General features: G+C 51.7%; 7 protein-coding genes across 7 annotated transcripts; 4 read left to right on the forward strand and 3 right to left on the reverse strand.

Annotated features, from left to right (window-relative positions):
* Positions 1 to 61: 61 nt before the first annotated feature.
* Positions 62 to 2,846, forward strand: NCS57_00595000 (uncharacterized protein; the record flags this gene model as incomplete). The annotated part of the gene is made up of 2 exons (XM_053055855.1): positions 62 to 358; positions 414 to 2,846. The coding sequence occupies 2 exons, from the start codon at positions 62 to 64 to the stop codon at positions 2,844 to 2,846; spliced, it is 2,730 nt and encodes a 909-aa protein (XP_052914810.1).
* A 586-nt stretch (positions 2,847 to 3,432) lies between these two features.
* On the forward strand, positions 3,433 to 4,530 carry NCS57_00595100 (G-patch domain-containing protein; the record flags this gene model as incomplete). Its single annotated transcript, XM_053055856.1, has 1 exon — positions 3,433 to 4,530. Exon 1 carries the CDS (start codon positions 3,523 to 3,525, stop codon positions 4,528 to 4,530), a length of 1,008 nt encoding a protein of 335 aa, XP_052914811.1. The 5' UTR covers positions 3,433 to 3,522.
* An 831-nt stretch (positions 4,531 to 5,361) lies between these two features.
* NCS57_00595200 (uncharacterized protein) lies at positions 5,362 to 6,226 on the reverse strand (the record flags this gene model as incomplete). The annotated part of the gene is made up of 3 exons (XM_053055857.1): positions 5,927 to 6,226; positions 5,637 to 5,878; positions 5,362 to 5,581 (listed from the first exon to the last, which is right to left on the reverse strand). Exons 1-3 carry the CDS (start codon positions 6,203 to 6,205, stop codon positions 5,362 to 5,364), a joined length of 741 nt encoding a protein of 246 aa, XP_052914812.1. The 5' UTR covers positions 6,206 to 6,226.
* A 1,330-nt stretch (positions 6,227 to 7,556) lies between these two features.
* NCS57_00595300 (MFS domain-containing protein) lies at positions 7,557 to 9,202 on the forward strand (the record flags this gene model as incomplete). Its single annotated transcript, XM_053055858.1, has 4 exons — positions 7,557 to 7,823; positions 7,872 to 8,084; positions 8,133 to 8,991; positions 9,042 to 9,202. The coding sequence occupies 4 exons, from the start codon at positions 7,557 to 7,559 to the stop codon at positions 9,200 to 9,202; spliced, it is 1,500 nt and encodes a 499-aa protein (XP_052914813.1).
* A 284-nt stretch (positions 9,203 to 9,486) lies between these two features.
* NCS57_00595400 (J domain-containing protein) lies at positions 9,487 to 10,816 on the reverse strand (the record flags this gene model as incomplete). The annotated part of the gene is made up of 3 exons (XM_053055859.1): positions 9,487 to 9,774; positions 9,822 to 10,693; positions 10,744 to 10,816. 3 exons carry the CDS (start codon positions 10,814 to 10,816, stop codon positions 9,487 to 9,489), a joined length of 1,233 nt encoding a protein of 410 aa, XP_052914814.1.
* A 1,015-nt stretch (positions 10,817 to 11,831) lies between these two features.
* NCS57_00595500 (putative dipeptidyl-aminopeptidase B) lies at positions 11,832 to 14,279 on the reverse strand (the record flags this gene model as incomplete). The annotated part of the gene is made up of 1 exon (XM_053055860.1): positions 11,832 to 14,279. The coding sequence occupies one exon, from the start codon at positions 14,277 to 14,279 to the stop codon at positions 11,832 to 11,834; it is 2,448 nt and encodes an 815-aa protein (XP_052914815.1).
* Positions 14,280 to 16,821: 2,542 nt separating this feature from the next.
* On the forward strand, positions 16,822 to 21,506 carry NCS57_00595600 (uncharacterized protein; the record flags this gene model as incomplete). The annotated part of the gene is made up of 2 exons (XM_053055861.1): positions 16,822 to 21,286; positions 21,340 to 21,506. 2 exons carry the CDS (start codon positions 16,822 to 16,824, stop codon positions 21,504 to 21,506), a joined length of 4,632 nt encoding a protein of 1,543 aa, XP_052914816.1.
* Positions 21,507 to 22,754: the final 1,248 nt, after the last annotated feature.

The following is a 22,754-nucleotide window of genomic DNA, read 5'->3' on the forward strand; positions in this document are numbered from 1 at the left end:
TTGGAAAAAAATCTTGGAGACTCGCTCGTAGCGCAAGTCGAACATTAGCATCGCATTCGCCATGGCCGGCTCCCAGCTCAAGCGCCTCAAGGCGTCGCTCCGAGAGCAAGGAATTGTCGGCCCTCAGCAGTCGAAGAAGCAGAAACGCCGCATTGCTCAAGATGAGCGGTCCCGTAACGAAAAGCGACTGCAGAGAGGGGTTGTGTTGGAAGGCATTCGCGAGCAATTCAACCCTTTCGACCTAAAGCATGCGAAAGGACCCAAGTTCGAGGTCACTACCAACCGGCCGAAGGCGCCTGGTATTGCGGGCAGTATCAAAGGCCGTCCTGGTCAGGCCAAGGCAGCCAGCGAGGAAAGGGTGAGTTGTCAGACACTGTCGCATTGGGTGGCAATCCAACTAACGGAACCCAAAGCGCCGAGAAACGCTCCTAGTCGAGATGCAACGACGTAACAAGGTTGGAGGTATCCTCGATCGTCGATTCGGTGAAAACGACCCGACCATGGCACCCGAAGAGAAGATGTTGGAACGATTCGCCCGAGAGAAACAGAGAAGCCATAAGAAGAGCTCCATGTTTGACCTAGAGGATGACGAGCCCGAAGAGGGTCTCACACATATGGGAAAATCTCTTTCCTTTGATGATATGAGGCCTGTGGACGACTTCCAAGAGGACGACCTTGACGAGGATTATGACAGCGACGGCTCAGTACGAGAGAGGCAGCGACTGAAGCGCCTTCGCGACATGGCAGCGACTGGCAGCGACGGAGAGGACGGCGAAAACGATGAGCCCGAGCGGAAAAAGACTAAGAAGGAGGTTATGGAAGAGGTCATTGCAAAGTCCAAGCTGCACAAGTACGAGCGACAGGCGGCCAAGGATCAAGACGACGATCTGCGAGCAGAACTTGACAAGGAGCTACCGAACCTCCATGCGCTCTTGTCTCAGGGCCGGCAGGGAACCAAGGCTCAGGCTGCAGTCTCGACAATCGCTGGTGTTGATCGCGATGCTTTCGAAAAGAACTTTGATCTCCAAGTGAAGAAACTCGCACAGGATAAGAGGGCCCAGCCTGCGGATCGAACAAAGACAGACGAGGAAAAGGCTGAGGAAGAGTCCAAGAGGCTTAAGGAGCTTGAAGATAAGCGCCAGAGACGCATGAGAGGAGAGGAGGTCTCTGATAGTGAGGACGATGAGGCAGATGACAAGCGCAAGAAGAGTCAGCAGGATGAGATGGACTTGGACGAGGATGACGAGGATTTCGGCCTCGGAGGTGGTATCAGGGCCCGACCGACTGCGACGGAACTGGGATTCGACGATGAGGATGACTTTATCATCGATGATGATCTTGTCGCTAGCGGATCGGACCTGGAACTTGTCGACAGTGACGAGGACTCGGATATGGAGGGCTCTGACGAAGAGGCTGATGAGGAGGATGAAGATGACGAGTTCACCAAGGGCCTTCTCAACGAAGAAGAGCGCCGCAACCCCGTTTTTGAGGCCGACTCGACGACGAAAGCTTCGGCAATCCAGAAGGGCGACGAACAAGGTCTACCGTACACCTTTGAGTGTCCCCAGTCTTGCGACGAGTTCCGAGTGATTATCGCTCCATACCCAGCAAAGACATTCCCTACCATTGTTCAAAGAATCCGCGCCCTCTACCACCCGAAGCTCAGCAGCAAGAACAAGGAGAAGCTTGCCAACTTCTCCACAGCTCTGGTCGACTATGTCGCACTGCCCTGGGATCCTGCGACTTCTCCCCCCTTCACCGTGCTTGAGAGCATTGTGCGACATATCCACTCTCTTGCCAAGATGTTCCCTGTCGAGATCAGCCAACAGTTCCGACAAAACATTGAGGAGATGGGTCAATCACGGCCTCTGGCCTTGGGCCCCGGAGATCTGATCCTGCTTACTGCTGTTGGCTCCATCTTCCCCACATCCGATCACTTTCACCAGGTTGTCACACCAGCTATGTTGACGATCGGTCGGTATCTTGGCCAACGAGTCCCTCAAAATCTGTCTCATTATGCTATCGGCACGTATCTCTCTATTCTTGCCGTCAGCTACCAGAAGCTAGCAAAGCGGTATGTGCCCGAGGTGATTAACTTCTCTCTGAACACACTCTCTGCTCTGGCGCCTGTTGGTGCCTCAAAGCAGCTCGGAAACTTCCCTCTTCACAGTGTCCCCGCTGGCATCCGCACCGAAGGTGCTGGCAAGACGGCCTTGAGGAGGCTCAACTTTTCGGACTGCGTTGACGAGGAGACTGGTGGCAAGGAGGCGGCGGCTCGTAAGGTCGCTATCCTTGACACCACCGCCCAGCTCTTGGAAGCGGCTGCGGATACGTGGACTGGAAAGAGCGCGTTCCTTGAGACCTTTGGTCAAGTTGCTGCTGTGCTGAAGCATTTGAACAGCAAGGGTTGCCGTTCTCGACTCCCTTCAGCTCTCACTGATAGAATTGAGAAGCTCCAGGCCAAGTTTGAGAGGATGCTCAAGGTTGCTCAGCTATCACGCCGCAACCTGGAACTCCACCACCACCGCCCTCTGGCTATCAAGACGTACGTACCCAAGTTCGAGGAGACGTTCGACCCAGACAAGCACTACGACCCCGACCGGGAGAGGGCGGAGCTGGCCAAGCTCAAGGCGGAGCACAAGAAGGAGCGCAAGGGAGCCATGCGGGAGCTACGCAAGGACGCCAACTTTATGGCTCGGGAGAAGCTGCGGATCAAGAAGGCCAAGGACGAGGCGTACGAGAAGAAGTACAAGAGGCTCGTGGCCGAGATCCAGAGCGAGGAGGGACGAGAGGCGAACGCGTACGAGAGGGAGAGGTCGGCTCGAAAGAGGGCCAAGAACAGGTAGAGGAACATTCTGGCATAGGATACCACCAATATTACATATTTTCGTCTGTCATACTGGTTTGGCTTTGGGTACTTTTCCTTGTAGAACAAAACGTATTGGCAACCTCAGATGGTTGCTGGATAGAATGGAGTATAAAGTTTAGTCCAAACTTCCCTAATTTATGATATGCTTTTGACTGAACTATGTGATAAGGTTGGAATAGGTTTGAGAACTTACTATGAGTGTAATTTGTTCAAGTCTTGACTTCACCCTCCCTTGATCAACCTTCCGTCATCCCTGAGGACATTCATCCAATGACTTCACGTGTGATAGTCACACTGTGTGCCGCTTGACCGAAGTGCCAATAAGGAGTATCTTAACTTAAATGTAGCAATAAAACGAAGTCCAGAACTCCGGTAAAGTGTTTAATTAAACCAGCCCTCATCAAAGCACAGAAACAGCTCAAGCTGTGCCCCGTTGTTGAGGCCATCCTCCTAGCTATTGAGTAGGGGTTCTTACTGGCACTGTACTCAGCGCTCCGACCACTGAGTTTTAGTGGAGACCACTCTGTGAGAAAGATCAATCCATCAACACCATCAACTCACCAACCATCTCGTTCTTTGCCCTTTCACGCTCAGTCAACAATCTCTCAGTCAAGCCAGCTCCTACCAGGCATAATCAGCTCATCAGTTTCATCATGAGCTCCCATCAGAACGGTGCAAGCGCGCCAGACGAGGAAGAGGATGACTACATGAACATGACATTCGAGGATCCCGCGCCCATCAAAGAAACATCTCTACAACGCACACAACGCCTCAAGCGTGAATCACGCGCACGAGGTCTTGTCAAGTCAAAAGAACAAATTGCAGAAGAGGAGGAAGCCGCGCGAGAAAAGGCCCTGTCAACGTCGATGCTCGATGACGCAAAGGCCAAAAAGAGCAAGGGTCTTGCCATGATGGCCAAGATGGGCTTCACGGGCGGTGGCCTGGGAAAGAAGACGGACGGTGGCAACGCACCGGGCCGGACAGAGCCGATCAAGGTCAGCGTCAAGGAGGACCGTGGAGGTATTGGATTGGAAAATGAAAAGAAGAGGAGACTTCGAGAGGCTGCGGAGGAGAGGGATATCAAAATGGCCAAGATGGACCCCGATGAGTATCGCGAGCGGGTGAGAAAGGAGCGCGAGGATGCGAGACTCGAAAAGCAGTTCTTTGCGGCGCAACGCACAGCAGAACGGATGGACGATGAGAAGGCAGATCCTCAAGGCCAACATGCAGTCGACGCATCAACAGATGAGACCGATGATTCTCGAAAGAAGCCAGCGCCGATATCATCTCGACCTCTTAAATCAGTCCCCGTGCTATACCGCGGTCTAGTTCGACACCGAGAAGAAGCAGAGCGCGATCGACGGATGCGGTACGACCTTGAGCAGTCGCTATCACGGCTGCCAACGTACGAGGACGATCAAGAAGACGCAGACGACAAGAGGGCGCTAGGAAAAGGGCACACGGTCTACGCTACAGCCGAAGATCTCGACGAGGAGGATGAAGAGCTGGATAACTTCAATGCCTTGGAGATTGGTGAGCGACTCACGAAGTTGCTGGAATATCTGAGGGAGAAACATCAGTATTGCTTTTGGTGCAAGATGGCATATCCGGATTCGGAGATGGAGGGTTGTCCGGGCTTGACAGAGGAAGACCATGACTAGACTGGGACAGCAATGAACGTTCAGGGTGCGGGTGCTGTACCAGAGACTTCTTTGTTTCGCACCTAGATGTACATTAATTCCTATTATGCTTCCTTGATGGATAACAAAGGCCATGACAGCACCATGCCGCTGCCATATCAAAAGTACTGAACAGGGAGATTTTGCAGATGATGCTTTGTAGCACTGAACAATCATTCTAATCCATAAGCATTATATCGGAGCAAGATATGTAGTGTCGGCCGCGGAGGATGCATTCTCCATCTACATCCAGGTGTAAAAAGAGGCCCAGAAGGCACACGATAGCTTTTGTATCGCTGTGCCTTGCTCGTCGATCCTATCAACACCATGTGTATTCATGTCGTCCAAGTTGCCCACTGCTTGAAGTACAACACGAAACTGGAGCCCTGGGGCAAGATTCGTCCTTGCTCCAAGGCAATAGAAGAAGATCGACGCCGGTACCACATTCCCTGTGAAGTTATGGAGCTTCACGTGAATGGGCCAAGGAACCTCATGTGCCATGCTTGTCTGGAAGGCTGTGGCGGAGTGAACGATTTTAATAAGAACCAGAGGCTAGGAAGAACTAAACAGGATGGGTGGTAAAATCATGACTACCCAGAACAACCGGGGAGACGTCATCCATAGGAACATTCGTCTTCTGATATTAGAACAAAGGTATGATCTTTTCAAACCAATTTTGTTGTGTACGTTGAGAATACGTGTTTCTCATACTCTTCACCACTTGAAAGCAAATTCAATCGAGAGTGCACGATGGACGATGGAAAAGAAAGAAAGTCTATTGTCATAAGTCGTAAAATGGTCGCTAAACGAGTGCTACCCGCTCGATGGTCGTGGTGCGTCTGCCAAAAGGCCCTCTTCCTCGTCTCTTAGGACCACAATTTCTCTCCGACCAGGTCCAGACTTTGGTGATGGTACTGTCCAAGTTGAAGCCGGAAGAGGATCATCGACAGAGGGAGTGCTGCTGATCTGGAACTCGTTGGTCGAGGCCTTCCACTCTTGATGGGCGATGACGAACAGTAGCGAATGAACGAACCTACAACGGCACTTATTAGTAGCCATTTCCTAGAACATCAAGTCTCAAAACTCACACTTCAGCAATACCAAAGCAGAACAAAGCCCGCGTTGCAAGGTGAGGTTCGTCCGTGGTCTGGTCCAGGGTCGGTACAGCATGATCGGTGGTGCCAAGATATCCAATCAATGACGACGCAATCACAAACGCCAAGCACAAGACTAGGTCAAACTTCATGCGGGTAATGGGCTCGTGACCACGGCGGTTGCGCGTGCAAAGGTAGACGGCGTCCACGAAGCTCCACGCAAACGCCATACATGTCTAAAACGATCAACTTGAGTCGGTGAAAGTAGAAGCGGAAACACGTACAAGGGGTCCGAAGAGGATGATGGTTGTCGCATCGGAAGAGGAGCCGGCGATGAGTGAGAGAACCGTGATTAGGAGGACGGCGTCGAAGGAGATGGAGAGGAGACGGAGGTTGAGTTTTGCTGCCCACAAGGGGCCTGAAGAGAATCGGTCGGAAGTCATGGGAGAGTTTGTTTGATGGAAATTTTGTCCGTCTTGTTCGAAATCGGGCTGTGAGTGTGGTTGCACAAGATAGTTATCTTGGGGCCGGCGGTGAGTACTTGGCAAAAGATGCCCAGACATGGCCCAGCTAGTGTGATCTAACCAGTAACTAAATAGTTAAAAGAGTAAAAGAAGAAACGCACAAAATACGTGCAGAAAGAAGAAGAGGTCACCCGCACATACTTATGTGGTCGTGACGGCATCGGGCTTACACAGTTCCCCCCAAAAACCGGTATCGAGGGGATATCCCCGTAGGATCAACCAGCGGATGGATCCCTGCATGGCGCAGCACACACCTCGCACTTTCGCACCCAAGCCCCAGCGAGATTAGAGGTGTACAGATGGAGCATCAGCCTCCGTGGGAGCTTGGACTGCCCTATTCGGTTGAATCCTGCGCCCATATGCCGTGTCAGGTTTCAAGGGGCGCCCACTTGCCGGCTGTCGTTACGCGCATAGGATGAGGTGGTTTATTTTTGCCCACAAGGCTGATGGAAGGAATCTGTTGGTCGGGTACTTGCGTCAAAGAGAAGATGACGGCTTATGGTCCTTGTCCCATCAGATTTGTCACTAACATTCTTTATTCCCGCGTGATTCCTCGTTTCATGTTTGCCACTCAGCTGGTTTCAGTGCTTTGCGTGTGTTGCTTCTCATAGAGTGTTTTCGATAACTCTTTTCGGAGCGGAGCGGGCCTCCGTGAGAAACGGATGTCCGGGCCGGACTATCACGTTGGGGAAATTAAAAGATGCCAACTCCGTACGGGAGTGCAGGACTGAAATTAGGTAAACTATTGACATGTCTCTGGCCGAGGTTCTTTAAGCTTTTTATTTCACATGGTCATAGGCTTTGTCTTGGCTTTGATAGGCTTCATATCCGTTCCCTCGCCATAACTACCTACCTAGGCAGGTACTGTAGGTATAGCGCAGAGAAGCAATCACACCTTGAAGAATACAGACGCGATCAGAACAGATGGAGGAGCAAGGTTATGAGTAACAAGTCTGTGCCAATGACAGGCAACCTGGCGAGTCTCATACAGAACGGTTTCACTTGTCATGCCATTCGTCCCTAGCCCCAGTCTTGACTATTAACCCACAGAAACTATCCTCCTCCCTCACCAACAATAAACACAAGTCAATCCCTTTCTATATCCCACCGGGGATCGGACTTGGCAAAGACGGATGTCGCAATCCTTAGCCATTAAGCTTGCTTGCTTGCTAATCAAAACGAGTGCTGCTAATCCCGAAAGGCCAACGGGAATACCCACTTCTGAGGCTCTTGATCGATGACCCTGACTCTGTTGGTCCATTCACCGATTTTTTCCCTTTTGCAAAACATTTGGATAATCCATGTCGCTTGTTTCAATTGATGCCTTTTATGCCAACCCAAAGTTTATATATATCTTGTTCCTCGCGCTGGACGCGAATAGTTGCCGCCAATGACGTCTTCCACCCGTTCGGCCGAGAAGCCAACCACTTCGGACCTCGAAATCGCCCAAGGGAATGACTTTGATGCTGTGGCATCCCCTGAAAACAAGGCCGGGGCTACTGAGAGTGCCTTGGAATCAAGTGACGAGACAGACACGATAGTCCAGTCAAAGTACGACTCGAGCTGGATTCGTAGAGTAACGACACCAAAGAACTGCCGATGGGATGATAAATCTCCGCCTGCGCTGACCATGGCGCATTGCTTGCTATATGCTATGGTGCGTCCACTTGTCAAGAATTCATTTCAATAGCTCTAACCTGCCAAGTCTGCTGCTTTTACCGTGGCCAATCTCTACTACAATCAGCCTATTCTCAACAAGATAGCTGCCGACTTTAAAGTCACTTATGAGGAATCATCTCAAGTTGCAACCTTGCTGCAGTCGGGTTACGCTGCGGGACTTGTATTTGTCTTACCTCTAGGTGACATTCTCGAGAGACGTCCTTTCATTATCTCACTCATCATTGTTACTGCGACTCTTGTAAGTTGTCTTCACAACCCATGTAGTCACTCACTTACACAGACTTAGTGGATAGGTCTCTGCGTGACCAACGACTTTACAGTCTTTCGCGCCCTGTCTTTCATATGCGGTGTTACCACAGTCACGCCTCAATTGATGATCCCCCTCGTGGGAGACTTTGCTCCTCCACGTCGGAAGGCATCTCTCTTGGCTATTGTCGTTTCTGGGCTCATGCTCGGTCTCTTGATGGCCAGGTTCCTGTCTGGAGTTGTCTCCAATTATACCAGTTGGCGCAACATCTACTGGTTCTCCTGTGGCGCCCAGTATCTACTCGCCTCGGTGCTCTTCTTGTTCATGCCTGATTATCCTTCTACTAACCCGGATGGCCTCAACTATTTCCGTGCCCTTTGGTCGATTCCTTATATGATGGCTACAGAACCGGTTCTTATCCAGTCCTGCCTCATCGCCTTTACCCTCTCGACCATCTTTACTTCGTTCTGGACAACCCTCACCTTCTTGCTGGCGTCTCCCCCTTATGACTACTCATCGCTACAGATTGGTCTCTTTTCTCTGACTGCGATCGCAACCATCATTTCAATCCCTCTCATTGGAAGGCTCATCGATCGTTTCGTGCCCCTGCTGTCAACAATCGCCGGCCAGATCCTCGCGCTGATTGGCACTCTTGTTGGCACATTCATCAGTAAATCCACCGTGGCAGGACCCATCATCCAGGCCATCGGCATCGACATTGGTATGCAGACAGCTCAGGTGGCAAACCGCGCCGCCATCTTCAACATCAACCCCAGGGCGCGCAACCGGGTAAACACAGCATACATGGCTTTGGCGTTTGTAGGTCAGTTGACGGGTACGGCTGTTGGAAACAAGCTGTATGCCGATGGAGGTTGGAAACGGAGTGGCGCTTGTAGCAGTAAGTTGAGACCCATAAACCCTCTGACAGCATTCGCTTATTCAGTCCAGTTGCCTTTGTCGGAGCTTCAATTATCTTTTCCCTGGCGAGGGGCCCTAGAGAGACGGGCTGGATTGGATGGACAGGAGGATGGCATCCACGAAGAGATGATATACCACCTCCTGCTCCGCGGGACGAGGAGACGAGCCAGCCAGAAGCTACAAAAGAATAGGCCAGTAACGACCTATTTATCACACAATGACATCAAATCAGCGTGTTTCTATGCTCATCCGTCATTTAGCACAAGGCTCGACATGATCAGTGCCTCTTGGACCACAATTCGTTGATATATAGCAACACATGACGCATAATCTTGGCACACAATACTTGAGCATCCAATCATAGATTTTTCATGATTGTTCCGACTTTGCCTTCTTTTTAGATACTATGTCGTACCGCCTGGTCCTTTTCCCCTTACTCCGTCACATCATTGTCTAGGCAGCTCTCGTCCATCCTTTACCTCTTCTTGCCCTTTCGCTTGTTGGCCTTGCCCTGCTGGACACCAGAAGCCTTGCCCTTGCTAAGCGAGTCGGTGCTCTTGTCGAGGAGCTCAAAGTCCTCGCCGGCAGAGTCGGTGCTGGGTGTTCGCTGGGGAACATCAGAGTCGTCCTCGTCGGCGGGGATCTCGATCTCGAGCTCGGGGGTCTTCTTGGACAGGAAACGGCCGGCGGTGATGTTGAAGAACCAGATGGGAACACGGACGACGGCGGTGTCGCTAAAGGTAGGCTTGGCGAGCTCGTTGGGCTGTGCGGTGTTAGCTTGGTTACGTCCAATGGCCAAGGACAACTTACATCAAGGAGGAACTCGTTAACCTGGCCTTCCTCGTCTTCCTCCTCGAGGTACACATCTCCAAGAGAGTCAACCACGAGGATCTTGCCATTCTCGGCTACAACCCTGCGGCGAGCACCAGTAGGACCAGCAGCGTCAGGGGTAGCAGTTCCAGAGGCAGGCTGGGGAGCCCGACGGGTCTTCTTCACAGCGGCGCGACCTCCCTCACGCTTGGCAGCCTTCTCCTGCATACGGCGCTCTCGTCGGTTCTGGGGAATAGGAGGAGGGGTATCCTCATCGTCGGAGGGAACGGGGGCGGGAGCGGGAGCAGGGGCAGCGTCGACGCCGGGGATGTTGAGGCCGCCACCCCAGGCCGTGTCACGGGCAAACTTGATGTAGCGCTCGACAAACTCCTTCTGGCGCTTCCAGCTCATGTACAGGGTCAGGTAGTGAATACCACCTCCAACAACAAGGAACAGGCCAATCATGACGGTACCCAGGCCGGGTCTGTAGCGGTTGTAGTAGTAGTCGGTACCCTTCCACAGAGGGAAGCCATTGGCGAGGAAATGATCATATCGGTCGCGCTCGGGTCCGCGCAGGATGTTGGCGATCAGAGACAGACGGGCCTGAGCCTCACCAGCCTTCTTAACGGCGGTCTTAATCTCAGCAGGAGTGGGCGGCTTGACGGTAGCACCAGTCTTCTTGTCCTTGCCGGCCTTGGCGCGCATCTGCTGCTTGACCTTGTCGGGGTGCAGAGAGCGCGTCTTCTTGCGGTAGGCCTTGGTGATGTCGTCGAGCGAGGCCGAGGAGGAGATGCCGAGGATGTCGTAAAAGGTCGCGGCGGGATCGGGCTCGAAGCGGGAGATTTCATCGCGAATGCGAAAGATTTCGCGATCTGCCGGATATTAGAGTCGCTAATGCAAAGGGTATAGCTGTTTAACATACCCTCCTTGCTCCAAGCAGCAGCCAAGGGACTGAACAGGGCGAGAAGCCCAACAGACAAGTACGAGATCTTCATCTTTGCCCGACAATGTAGGAGGGAAACCTAGAGAGGAGAAGGAGAAGAAAAAAAAAAGGGTTCCAAAGTTAGAACAAGGCCAGCTGTCCAGAAGTACAAGGCGTCAAGCCTCAACTTATGTCTGGCTGGGGGGGTAAAAGAAGCCCGATGCACCGAGAAAAGCAAGGCGCCGCAAACGCAAAAGTTTGCACGGGCGGGAATTGGATCGAAGCGCAAGAGTTTGGGTACTTGAAAAAAGCTGACTGAGGTTTTGGTTGAATGTCGTGGCCTTTAAAAGAGTCGACAATAGAGACAGAGAACGGCCGAGACCCCTTGCGTTTTGCAGGGAATATTTTAGCCTGACAGGGGGAGGGGGACGGGACTAATTGAGATGCATGTGTTTGTTGGTGGAGGAAAAAAGTAGACGTCAGAATCATAAAAGTCACGGGTTTATTGACTTTAATGTCTAAACAAAGTCTAATATGATGCAAACTGTGACTATCAAACAGTCCAAGGTCTTTTATAATTTTTCCTATTTGTAATTAGCACAATCCTCAAAGCTTTTGAGCAGCTATAGACAGGTGCCTGTATTCACGCTGTCTGCTTCTTTCTGTCCACCCCTCGACGGGCTCGGTATCCGTACCTGGGGCAGAGTCCAGCCACAAGAGATCGTCTCAAGCCACGTTTCCAAATATCGCGATAGATTCGGGCTAGGAGTCGATAGTCTATTGTAACCCGTGACAAGTTCAGCTGTGTTTCTCCTTTTCCAATCCTTCACTAGGTATCGTTGTCAGCATGCACCCAAAATCAATTCGAGAAACGCTGACTACCTAGATAGAGATATGTTTTATGAGGTTTCACCTAAGCCGTCGATATTCACATTGTCAACTTGGTGAATCATGACCTTGTTCTACTATAGCTAGAGTTAATTCTGCCCCTATTCATCCGTCTCAGCCCCCATTTCATTGTGTCGCAACCCAACCCAGAACGACTATCAGCCTCAATTGGACATATACAACATAAGTCAAAGCTCAACTCAATCAGTCGAAACTGCATCATCCAAATCTACACACACCTTCTCGCCCTCCTGCAAGTATCGCCTAAAAAACTCGCGCTGCCGAGCAAGTCCATACGAGCTCCCCCCACATCCATGTTCACCTCCAGGAATCAACACCAACTCGTAATTCTTTCCAGCCTTGTTCAATGCCTTGACAAGCTGAAACGTCGAAGACGGATCCACGTTGTCATCAAGTTCTCCAACAATCAACATCAGCGCCCCCCGTAACTTGGCTACGTGCGTCGCGTTGGACGACTCTGCGTACGCCTCGTCGACTGGGTAGCCCATCCACAGCTCGTTCCACCACAGCTTGTCCATGCGGTTGTCGTGACATCCAGAGTCAGCTGCTGCGGCTTTGTAAAAGTCGCCGTGATGCAGGAGTGCTGCGGCTGCGCTCTGTCCGCCGGCTGATCCTCCCATGATTCCCACGCGGGAAAGGTCCAGCCACGGGCGAGTTTCTGCTGCGGCTTTGAGCCAGGCGATGTGGTCTGGGAGTCCAGAGTCGTGAACATTCTTGTAGCAGACATCGTGAAAGGCTTTGCTGCGGTGACTTGTCCCCATGCCGTCTACTTGTACCACGACGTAACCTTGGTCTGCCCATTTCCGCTGTCTGGCGAGAGTTGAAAAGGCCTTTGGAACATGAAAGTCGTGTGGTCCAGCGTATATATCATCAAGGACGGGGTATTTCTTGCTGCTGTCAAACTCGGCAGGGCGAATGATGATTCCGTATATCATGGTTTCGCCATCGCGGCCAGGAGCTGCGAACCTCTCAGGCGGAGCCCAACCGTCCTTCTCCAATTCTTCCATGGACGCCTTGCTGAGTTCCAGTAGCATCTCGCCAGAAGCTCCGTCACGTAGGACTGTCGTCGGCACCAAGTCAACCCTCGACCAAGTGTCTATCAAGAAGCGCTTGTCCGGAGACCAAGTCCAGGAATGGGTCCCGTCTCCTTCTGTAAGGATCTTGAAGCCAGACCCGTCAAAGTTGACGCAGCAGAGGTGTTTGTGATACGGATCCTGTTCAGGCTGGAGTTCATAACCGTAGAACCATATACGGCGCTCGTCTTCCTTGATGAATTGGACATCGCCAACTGTCCAAGCTCCCTTGGTTATCTGGTTTCTGACGGCACCTTGGGCGAGATCAACCAGATAGAGGTGGTTGTATCCATCGCGCTCACTCGACCACACAAGCTCGTCTGATTCCTCGAGGAGTTTGACGTACAGCTTTGTGTAATCGATGAAGGTGCTGCTCTGCTCTTCAACAAGAGTCCTTACTTGCCCGTCGATGCCGATACCGATCACCCTGAGATGTCGATGACCACGCTCATTGAAGAGGAAGCGGTACTCATGACCACTCTTACTCCATCCCAGATCCCGTATCTTGTAAGGGTTTCTGAACAGCGCGTTGTCTGTTGGGATCTCACGATGGCTTTCCAAGTCAAAGAGGCGAGGCCTGTCGATTCTCACCCTGTCCCCTGGCTTCAGATATTGAACAGTGCGCAGCTTCGGCTCGATCTGGTCGTCTGGAGATGATTCCACGAGGTGTATCTTGTGGTCCTGCTCGGGGGTGTATTGCCACGCAACCGCATACCGGTTGTTGGGTGACAGGTGCAGCTGGCCTTCGTCGTAAGGATGTTCCTCACTACCATATTCAGACAACTGTTTGTCCTGACCGTTCTTCTTTCCAAACCAAACGTTGGAATTCTTGACGTAGAGTTGAGTCTCAGCCGTCGAAGCATTTGATTCCCCCTCCTCCTTAGAATCGTCGTCGTTGCTTGGCGAAGAAGCTTCCTCGTCCAAATCGACAAGATTCTTGACAACGGCGACATCGGTACGCTGATCCGGTGCTGCGTAGATGGCCCGAAACCTCTCATCCAACGCATCTACGAATCGCCAGACATGGCCAACGTAGGTTTCTTGACGCACTGTCCCGCCGTTATGGATGTTGTGATACCAAATCGGTTCGCCATGCCAGTCGATCCAGAATGCTTTGATGGTTGTTCCGGTGCGGTTGACAAAGTCGACAGTTATATCAGCGTCGCCGTTGGAAGAGGGGATCTCTTTTTGTAGAAACTGATTCGACTCATCTGAGGAGAGCTCGCCCTCCCATTGCGCCAGGTCGTTTTCAGGCCGATACTCCCAATTCTTATCGGCAAAGCGGAACCGGACAGACGAAGTTTCGGGGATATACTCGATCCAGGTGAATGGAAGAGAATCCTCATCCAGCTTCTCGCCCGTCTTTTCTTCCAGAGCCTCGGCCAGCTGTTTGTGGTCAAAGGCCATGTCACGACGCCTCGCGACGGCGTCAACCAGGACAAAGTGAAACTTGCCAGGCTCGGAGAAGTGTCGATACCAGAATTTGGTTCCGCCTGGGAGCCATTCAGGCTTCACCGTGGTGGCCTCGATCCACCTCTGCGCTATTTTGTCCATGGCTCAAAGTGTTTGGCGATTTTGAGAGGAAAGAGATGTTTGGCCAAGTTGAAAGGTAGTGAGACATGGACTTAAATTCGTGAGGGGATTGCCATGCTGGCTGCCTAGCATGTAAGCGGCCACTCTGGCGTTTGGGATGCATGAGTGCCTGATCTTCGTGCCACATAAGCGGTGATTGAGAACCATTGGCTTGAGTAAATAATAGGATGTTTCCTCCCAATAATGGGGTTGGGAAGATTTGGTTCACATAGCAACGAGGGAGAAATCATCGAAGATGAGGGTTGGCGGCGATGTAGTGACACGGAAAGGACAGGACAATAACACAACCCCAAGTAACATAGGTATTTCAAGAATAATACATCATCCTCTTTATCTGTCTTTCTATTCGAAGGATGTATTAGAGAAATATCATTGTGAAATGCAAAAAGGACAGTTTAGGGTAGTCATCTTTCGGGGGGTTATAAACAGGCAGAATAAAGAGAACAACTCAAAGACATAGATGGCTAGGCAGAATCTTTTGCAGAGAAAATCGCCTTAGAAAAATAGTCTCATTGGTTGACTCGTCACAGAGTAACATTCTACTTATGCGAGTCTATTTGTCGCTGTTTGTTCTGTCTCTCGTGTTACGACAAATGCTTCATTACCCTGGTTTCAGAGGTCAACTTTAGAATATCTTAACCAATGATAATTCAACCCTGTTTAATCATTTGAGCAATTAAAGAGGATGATTAAATCCTTTCTATCCAATTTTGCACTTTATATCTCATCTCTAGACCCAAATCCAAGTAAAAAACAAGGCGGATATTTTGTCATTTTGTACCCCGACCCCGACACGCGCCGGATAGAGCTGTCAGCTTACCCGGAGATACCGACAGTACTTCTCTACCAATGAGGCAAAGGGATCGGCGCGGAGGCCGAGAAGACCGCAGAAGCGGAAACGGCGGGCGTTGTGTAGAATCTCATCTTGTTAGAAATCTTACATGGTGTTCAAACATGCACGCAAGCGGGCTGATTGCGTCAAAACCCAAAGCTCCTGACCGAGCTCCCCGGCGGCGATCGTATCAACGGCGTAAACCCTGCCACATGGGATTGTATAATCTCCGACAAGGGATACGAGGGAAGTACGCGGCGGTGTCTTGTTGACATTTTGACAGTCAGCGCCACGTACAACGCAACGCTTGATTAGCTGCCGTGTTGCGCCTTTGGCGGCTTCGCTAGATTCGAACCCTTGACGGTTTCAGCTGCAGGGCATCGGACTTGGTTTGTTTAGGCTGCAACTTGAGGGTATCAAGGGAGACAAGCTATTGAATTCTTGGTTGCTATGACTACTATTCTGCCAGTTGTGCTTGGAGAGCATTCACTGAATGGAATGCCCAAAGGTTGTCTTCATTGACGAGCACCTCCTCCTTCATCGTCGTAAACTTAATTGTCACCGAGTACCAGAGTCCGTCGGATGAGCCAGGTCTTGGCCGATGAATCACACGGCAAGTTAATAATCACACCTCAACAAAGGGTCCGAGGCCATCAACGTTATGCAAGATAAGCTCTCGACCTAACATGTGCCAGCTCTTGGCATGATCACGAGCAGTAACATTTCGTCATGCCGGCTTAGCTTGGTCCGTCTGATCGGCCGAAACGTATTGGTCGACGAATCTCAAGATGAAGAAGAATTCCATGCCCCAGGACAAAAGAGGATACAGGTCTCTGCCGCTGATAAACCATCCACCGTGAATCAGCTTTCAACGTTGAGAGCTTCCCCTGCTTACAGACCCAGCCTCACGCAGGTCTCTTTACTGCTTTGGGTTGGACTGGCACTAGTAGTTGTGCCGTGCTTACCAATACGACGTCGTCCCAACCGGACTGGAGCAACACACAAATCTTTTGTCTCTGTGAAAGATTCACGCTCACCGTCGCGGCTCTGCGGCCCTGGACCCTCAAGGTGAGACCTAGACGCCCTACGCTTACCCTGCCCTGTCCTAAGTCCGCAGATTATGTCCGAAGCGAAAAGATCTTCATCTTCGGCCTGATTCCGTTGGATGTGCTCCAAGTGGGCCAGACTCAGATATCCCGAGTCAGGATCTCCATCTTGCTCTTAACGCCACGTTTATGACTGGTCCGGAGCCTTCTCGGAAACAAGAAGCTAACTCCAGGGCAAGCGTGTTAGTCCCTTTCTGGCTCAAGACTCATCATGATGCATGGCGGGTGTTGATTTTGACAGCAACACAACGAGATGTGCCCCTAGTGCGCCATCTCGCCTGCAAGCCCCCAGGCAATCTTGCATCATTGATTAAAAATGTGCACATTAGTGATACGCCCAGAGGCCAATACGCAACGGGATGGCTATAAATCCACTGCAGCCGGGTCAATGGACTCGATTCAGAGACAAGGTTCACGGCCTTACTGGCTTATCTCCAGAGGTCTTTGTATCTTGGACTCGAGCAGCATATCTATAACAGTCGAGGCGGCGCCTCAATAATACACCTGCATTCACGTCTCGTGTGTAAAGAGCACCCTATACAAACCAACTTCCACAGCCGTCAACATGTTGGGCAATACTGTGGACGGCGATGCTCTTCGCCGGACAGAATCGTCCATGCAACAACAACACCCTCCCCAAGATGAGCATCGACGAAACGAAGCAGGCAGTGATGCCTCCTCATCAGACGTCGCCCCCGAAGGAAAATGGGGTGAGCGCAACCAGGACGACGTCCACGAGCAGGAAGCCATGCACGAGTTTGAGTCTCTTCGACACAATCTCATGAGCCTGCACAAGACGAGAACTGGCGAATCACACGTCAGCAAGGCACACACGACAAAGAGCAGAACAAGCCATGCCGCTTCTCGCATTCAGTCAAGACGACAGCAGCAGGCTGAGGATGACGACTCTGTAACCGACGTTGAAGCCGGTCCCAATGACGATGTCGGCTTTGAGCTTGGAGAGTTTATGCGCGAGGGACACTTCGAGAAGCGCAGTGAAGAGGGTTCCCTCAAGCGTGTTGGAGTCGTCTACGAGAACCTCACCGTCAAGGGCATCGGGAGCACCACCTCGTTTGTCCGGACCGTACCCGATGCCATCCTCGGTACCTTTGGCCCTGATCTCTACCGTCTGGTTTCCCAGTTCATCCCTGCCTTTCGATTTGGAAAGCCTCCCACCCGGACGTTGATCAACGACTTTACCGGCTGTGTTCGAGATGGCGAGATGATGCTCGTTCTGGGTCGTCCCGGTGCTGGATGCAGTACCTTTTTGAAAGCCATCAGCAACAACCGCGAGTCGTTTGCGGCTGTCGAAGGAGACGTCTCCTACAGTGGTATCCCTGCGGAGGAGCAGAAGAAGCTGTATCGAGGAGAGGTCAACTACAACGGCGAAGACGACATCCACTTTGCTACCCTCAGCGTTTGGAAGACCCTCGCCTTTGCCCTCATGAACAAGACCAAGAGGAAGGAAAAGGCAGACATTCCCGTCATCGTCGACGCCCTCATGAAGATGTTTGGAATCAGCCACACCAAGAACACCATCGTTGGTGATGATTTCACCCGTGGTGTCTCTGGTGGTGAGCGGAAGCGAGTCTCTATCGCAGAGACTCTCGCCTCCAAGTCGACCGTCATGGCTTGGGACAACTCGACTCGAGGTCTCGATGCTTCGACTGCCCTCGATTACGCACGATCCCTTCGAATCATGACCGATATCAGCAACCGAACGACTCTGGTCACTCTGTATCAGGCTGGTGAAGGTATCTACGAGCTCATGGACAAAGTCTTGGTCATCGACCAGGGACGACAGATCTTCTCGGGCCCCGCCAAAAAGGCCAAGCAGTACTTTATCGACCTCGGCTTCGAGTGCCCTGAGCGCCAGACCACGGCCGATTTCTTGACTGCCGTCACAGACCCCACTGAGCGCCGCTTCCGCCCCGGCTTCGAGCACCGAGCCCCCCGGACCCCCGAGGAGCTCGAGTCGGCTTTCCGAAACTCGCCCAACTACCAGGAGCTCCTCGCCGACGTTGCTGCCTATAAGGAGTCCCTTCATCAGTCTGACTATCAGGATGCCAAGAGGTTCCAGGGTGCTGTGCAGGAGGCCAAGTCCAAGCACGTCTCGGACAAGTCGCCCTACACCATCTCTTTCATCCGACAGGTTATTGCTTGTACCCAGCGAGAGGCTTGGCTTCTATTTGGCGATACGACTACTCTCTGGACAAAGCTCTTCATCATCATCTCCAACGGTCTGATCGTGGGTTCTCTGTTTTACGGACAGCCCACCAACACTGCTGGTGCTTTCAGTCGTGGCGGTACCCTCTTCTTCTCGATTCTCTTCCTCGGTTGGCTCCAGCTGTCTGAACTCATGAAGGCCGTGTCTGGACGCTCAGTAGTTGCCCGTCACCATGACTACGCCTTCTACCGCCCATCCGCCGTCTCTCTCGCCCGAGTTGTCCTCGATTTCCCCGTCATCTTCGTCCAGGTCTGCATCTTTGGCATCATCATGTACTTCATGACGGGCCTCGACGTGGACGCCTCCAAGTTCTGGATCTACCTGCTCTTTGTGTACACCACCACCATCATGGTCACGGCCCTGTACCGCATGTTTGCGAGCTTGTCGCCCGAGATCAACACTGCCGTGCGATTCTCTGGTATCTCGCTCAACCTGCTCATCATCTACACCGGATACGTCATCCCCAAGACTCAGCTTCTGAAGGACTACATCTGGTTTGGCTGGATATACTGGATCAACCCTCTCAGCTACAGTTTTGAGGCTGTCATGGCCAACGAGCTGTCAGACCGTCTCATGGACTGTGCCCCTGAGCAGCTTGTGCCTCAGGGACCTGGAGTCCAGTCAAGGTATCAAGGTTGTGCTATCAGCGGAGCGGGAGTCAATGAGCGACAGGTGACAGGCAGTGACTATTTGGAGATCACATACAACTACACTCGCGGACACCTGTGGCGCAACTTTGGTGTTGTCATTGCCTTTGCCGTCCTCTACATCCTCGTCACCGTCATCGCCACTGAGATGGTAAGCTTTGCTGCTGGAGGTGGTGGTGCTCTGATCTTCAAGAAGAGCCGCAAGGCAAAGGACCAGGCCGTCAAGGCCGCTGCCCCTGCTGATGCCGAGAAGGCCATGGAGGCTGGTGGTTCGTCTTCTACCGTCTTGGCTGATTCCACTGCCGCCGATGCCTCGGATGAGCCCCTGGAGCAAATCACCGACAGCGAGTCCATCTTCACCTGGCGCGATATCGAGTACAGTGTCCCCTACATGGGAGGAGAGAGGAAGCTACTCAACAAGGTCAGCGGATACGCCAAGCCAGGTGTCATGGTTGCTCTCATGGGTGCTTCAGGCGCCGGAAAGACAACTCTTCTCAACACTCTTTCACAGCGCCAGACCGTTGGTGTCGTCACTGGAGAGATGTTTGTTGACGGCCGACCTCTGACCGCAGATTTCCAGAGGAATACTGGTTTCTGCCTTCAGGGTGATATTCACGACACTACGCAAACTGTCCGTGAGGCCATCGAGTTCTCCGCCATCCTGCGCCAGAGTGCCTCTGTCCCCCGTGCTGAGAAGATTGCTTATGTTGACAAGATCATTGATCTCCTCGAGCTCAATGACCTTGAGGATGCCATCATCATGTCTCTTGGTGTTGAGCAGCGAAAGCGATTGACCATTGGTGTCGAGCTTGCGGCTAAGCCATCCCTTCTTCTGTTCCTCGACGAGCCTACCTCTGGTCTTGACTCTCAGTCTGCCTACTCCATCGTTCGCTTCCTCAAGAAGCTCAGCCGCGCTGGTCAGGCCATCATCTGCACCATTCACCAGCCTAGCTCCGTCCTCATCCAGCAGTTCGACATGGTCCTCGCCCTGAACCCTGGTGGTAACACCTTCTACTTTGGTCCCATGGGAGAGAATGGTCAGGACATCATCAATTACTTCGCTGAGCGTGGAGCTGTCTGCCCTCCCAATAAGAACATTGCCGAGTTCATCCTTGAGACTGCTGCCCGGCCTCACAAGCGACCTGATGGCACCAAGGTTGACTGGAACCAGGAATGGGCCCAGAGCGTTGAAGCCGAGCGAGTTCTTGAGGAGATTGATGGTCTAAAGCGGGTTAGAAGCTCTGCTACTGAAGGAAGACAGTCTAGTGATGGAGAGCACGCCGAGTTCGCCGCTTCGACTTGGCTTCAGTCAGTCGAGTTGACCAAGCGTATGTTCAAGCAGCACTGGCGTGACCCCTCCTACATCTACGGCAAGTTCTTCGTCGCTGTCATTGTCGGTATCTTCAACGGTTTCACCTTCTGGAAGCTCGGCTACACGATGCAGGACATGCAGAACCGCATGTTCACCTGCTTCCTTATCGTCACTGTGCCTCCCACCATCGTCAACGGTGTGGTGCCCAAGTTCTTCACCAACATGGCTCTATGGCAGGCCCGAGAGTATCCCTCTCGAATCTACGGATGGGTCGCTTTCTGCACTGCCAACATTGTTGCTGATATCCCTGCTGCCGTCATCTCGGCTGTGCTATACTGGGTGCTTTGGTACTGGCCAACTGGACTGCCCACTGAGAGCTCCGTCTCGGGATACACCTTCTTGATGACGCTTCTCATGTTCTTCTTCATGACCAGCTGGGGTCAATGGATCTGTGCATTCGCCCCCAGCTTCACTGTCATCTCCAACGTCTTGCCCTTCTTCTTCGTCATGTTCAGTTTGTTCAACGGAGTCGTCCGTCCCTACTCGATGCTTCCCGTGTTCTGGAGGTACTGGATGTACTACGTGAACCCCTCGACTTACTGGATCGGCGGCATGCTTGCAGCCACTCTCGATGGTGCTCCCGTTAGGTGTGCCCCTGAGGAGACGGCCAAGTTTGATGCTCCCCCGAACCAGACATGTCAAGACTACGCAGGGGCTTTTGCCAAGTCTGCTGGAGGTTATCTCCTCAACCCCGATGATACTAGTGGTTGCCAGTACTGTCCCTACAGCTCTGGTAACCAGTATCTCGAGTCGCTCAACATTGATGCGAGCGACAAGTGGAGAGGTATGTTACTCGACCTGATCTGATTCAATATCGTATGCTAACAGTGTTACCAGACTTTGGCATCTTCCTTGCCTTCTGTATCTCCAACTGGATGCTGGTGTACTTCTTCATCTACACCGTCCGCGTCCGCGGCTGGGGCTTTGGCCTTGGCTATGTATTTGGTGGACTGGGCAAGCTGGTGGATCTGATCAAGAAGCCATTCCAGAAGAAGAATGAGTAGAGATTGAAAGAATGATAATAGCAAATAAGGATTGGGATAAAAGTTAGTAGAGATTAGAATGGGTATAGATGGAGTTGAGATTAGACTTGGTATCATAAACGGATAATAAGATTGGCTATGACAAGGCTATACTTGATATATACAAGGAGTATTCCAACTGAATGATACCATGTGCGTGTCACTAAGCAACTCTCCAGCTGCGAGTGTGGCCGTAGATGGTGTCCGCCTCTAACTCGTCTAAGACGATGACAAAGTCATAATAAAAAACTATCATAAAAAGAGACAAAATTCTATAAGTCTCTTCTTATTGCCATATAACCTTTTCTATATCTTGATTGCTATCCTCAGATTAGGATGTGTTCATTCCTTTGTCTTCATCGGCATCTTTTGACCCGCACGGGGGCAGTGGCGATATCGTCGAGATGGAATTGGCCATATCGGATGCCGTTGTCCAACTTGGGGAAGGCGCTCTCGAAATCTGGGAACAAACTCGGAACCACGAATATCAGCTGAATGTCGAGGACTGGGAATTGCTTCTTCAAGAAGACGAGATTGTGTACATCGGTAGTCAAGTCGTCGATGCCAACAACAAGAAGTTGGACAACAGTACCCGGTACTTGATTGGCAGCCTCGAGGAGACGGAGACCCTTAGAGAAACTAGAATCGACCAGAGATAAGCGGCTGGATACGTTTGATCTTGCGTTGACCACGAGGAGTGAGGGCTGTGGATATAGCTTCATCCACGCACGAGCCGCGACAGTGGCTCGTTGTCTCATGCCGTCGAGACGGTAGTTGGGCGCAGTGCTGCTGCTTCGAACGATGCTGAGGACGATCTGAGTCCACTCAGGCATGACTGAAACCACAGAGCACTGGAAGACCTTCTCGAACAAAACGCACCATTTTAGCCTCTCCTTCTCCTGGATCGTCTTGTCATGCTTGGGCCTTTCGTGTTTCAGATGCTGATAGCCACTCATCCAATGACCATTCTTGGACCACACTTTGGGGTACATTGCATGCAGAACCTTCATGTGGATCAAGGAAAAACGAGACACTTATATCAACATATTAGTATATCCTCTTCTAAAGAAAGTAAATAAAGTATAAGAAGAATTAATAAAAAAGATCTAAAATCTTACCTATTCTATGTATTTTTCTTCATTCCCCTTGAGAGGAGTTAGGCAGCTGTCTGGCGTTCTGGTGTCTCGTTTATTTCTTGACCAGAGTGCTAGGTCGAGTGTCAAAGCTAGG

Source organism: Fusarium keratoplasticum, chromosome 4 (genome assembly GCF_025433545.1).
Source record: "Fusarium keratoplasticum isolate Fu6.1 chromosome 4, whole genome shotgun sequence".
Classification (NCBI taxonomy): Eukaryota; Fungi; Ascomycota; class Sordariomycetes; order Hypocreales; family Nectriaceae; genus Fusarium; species Fusarium keratoplasticum.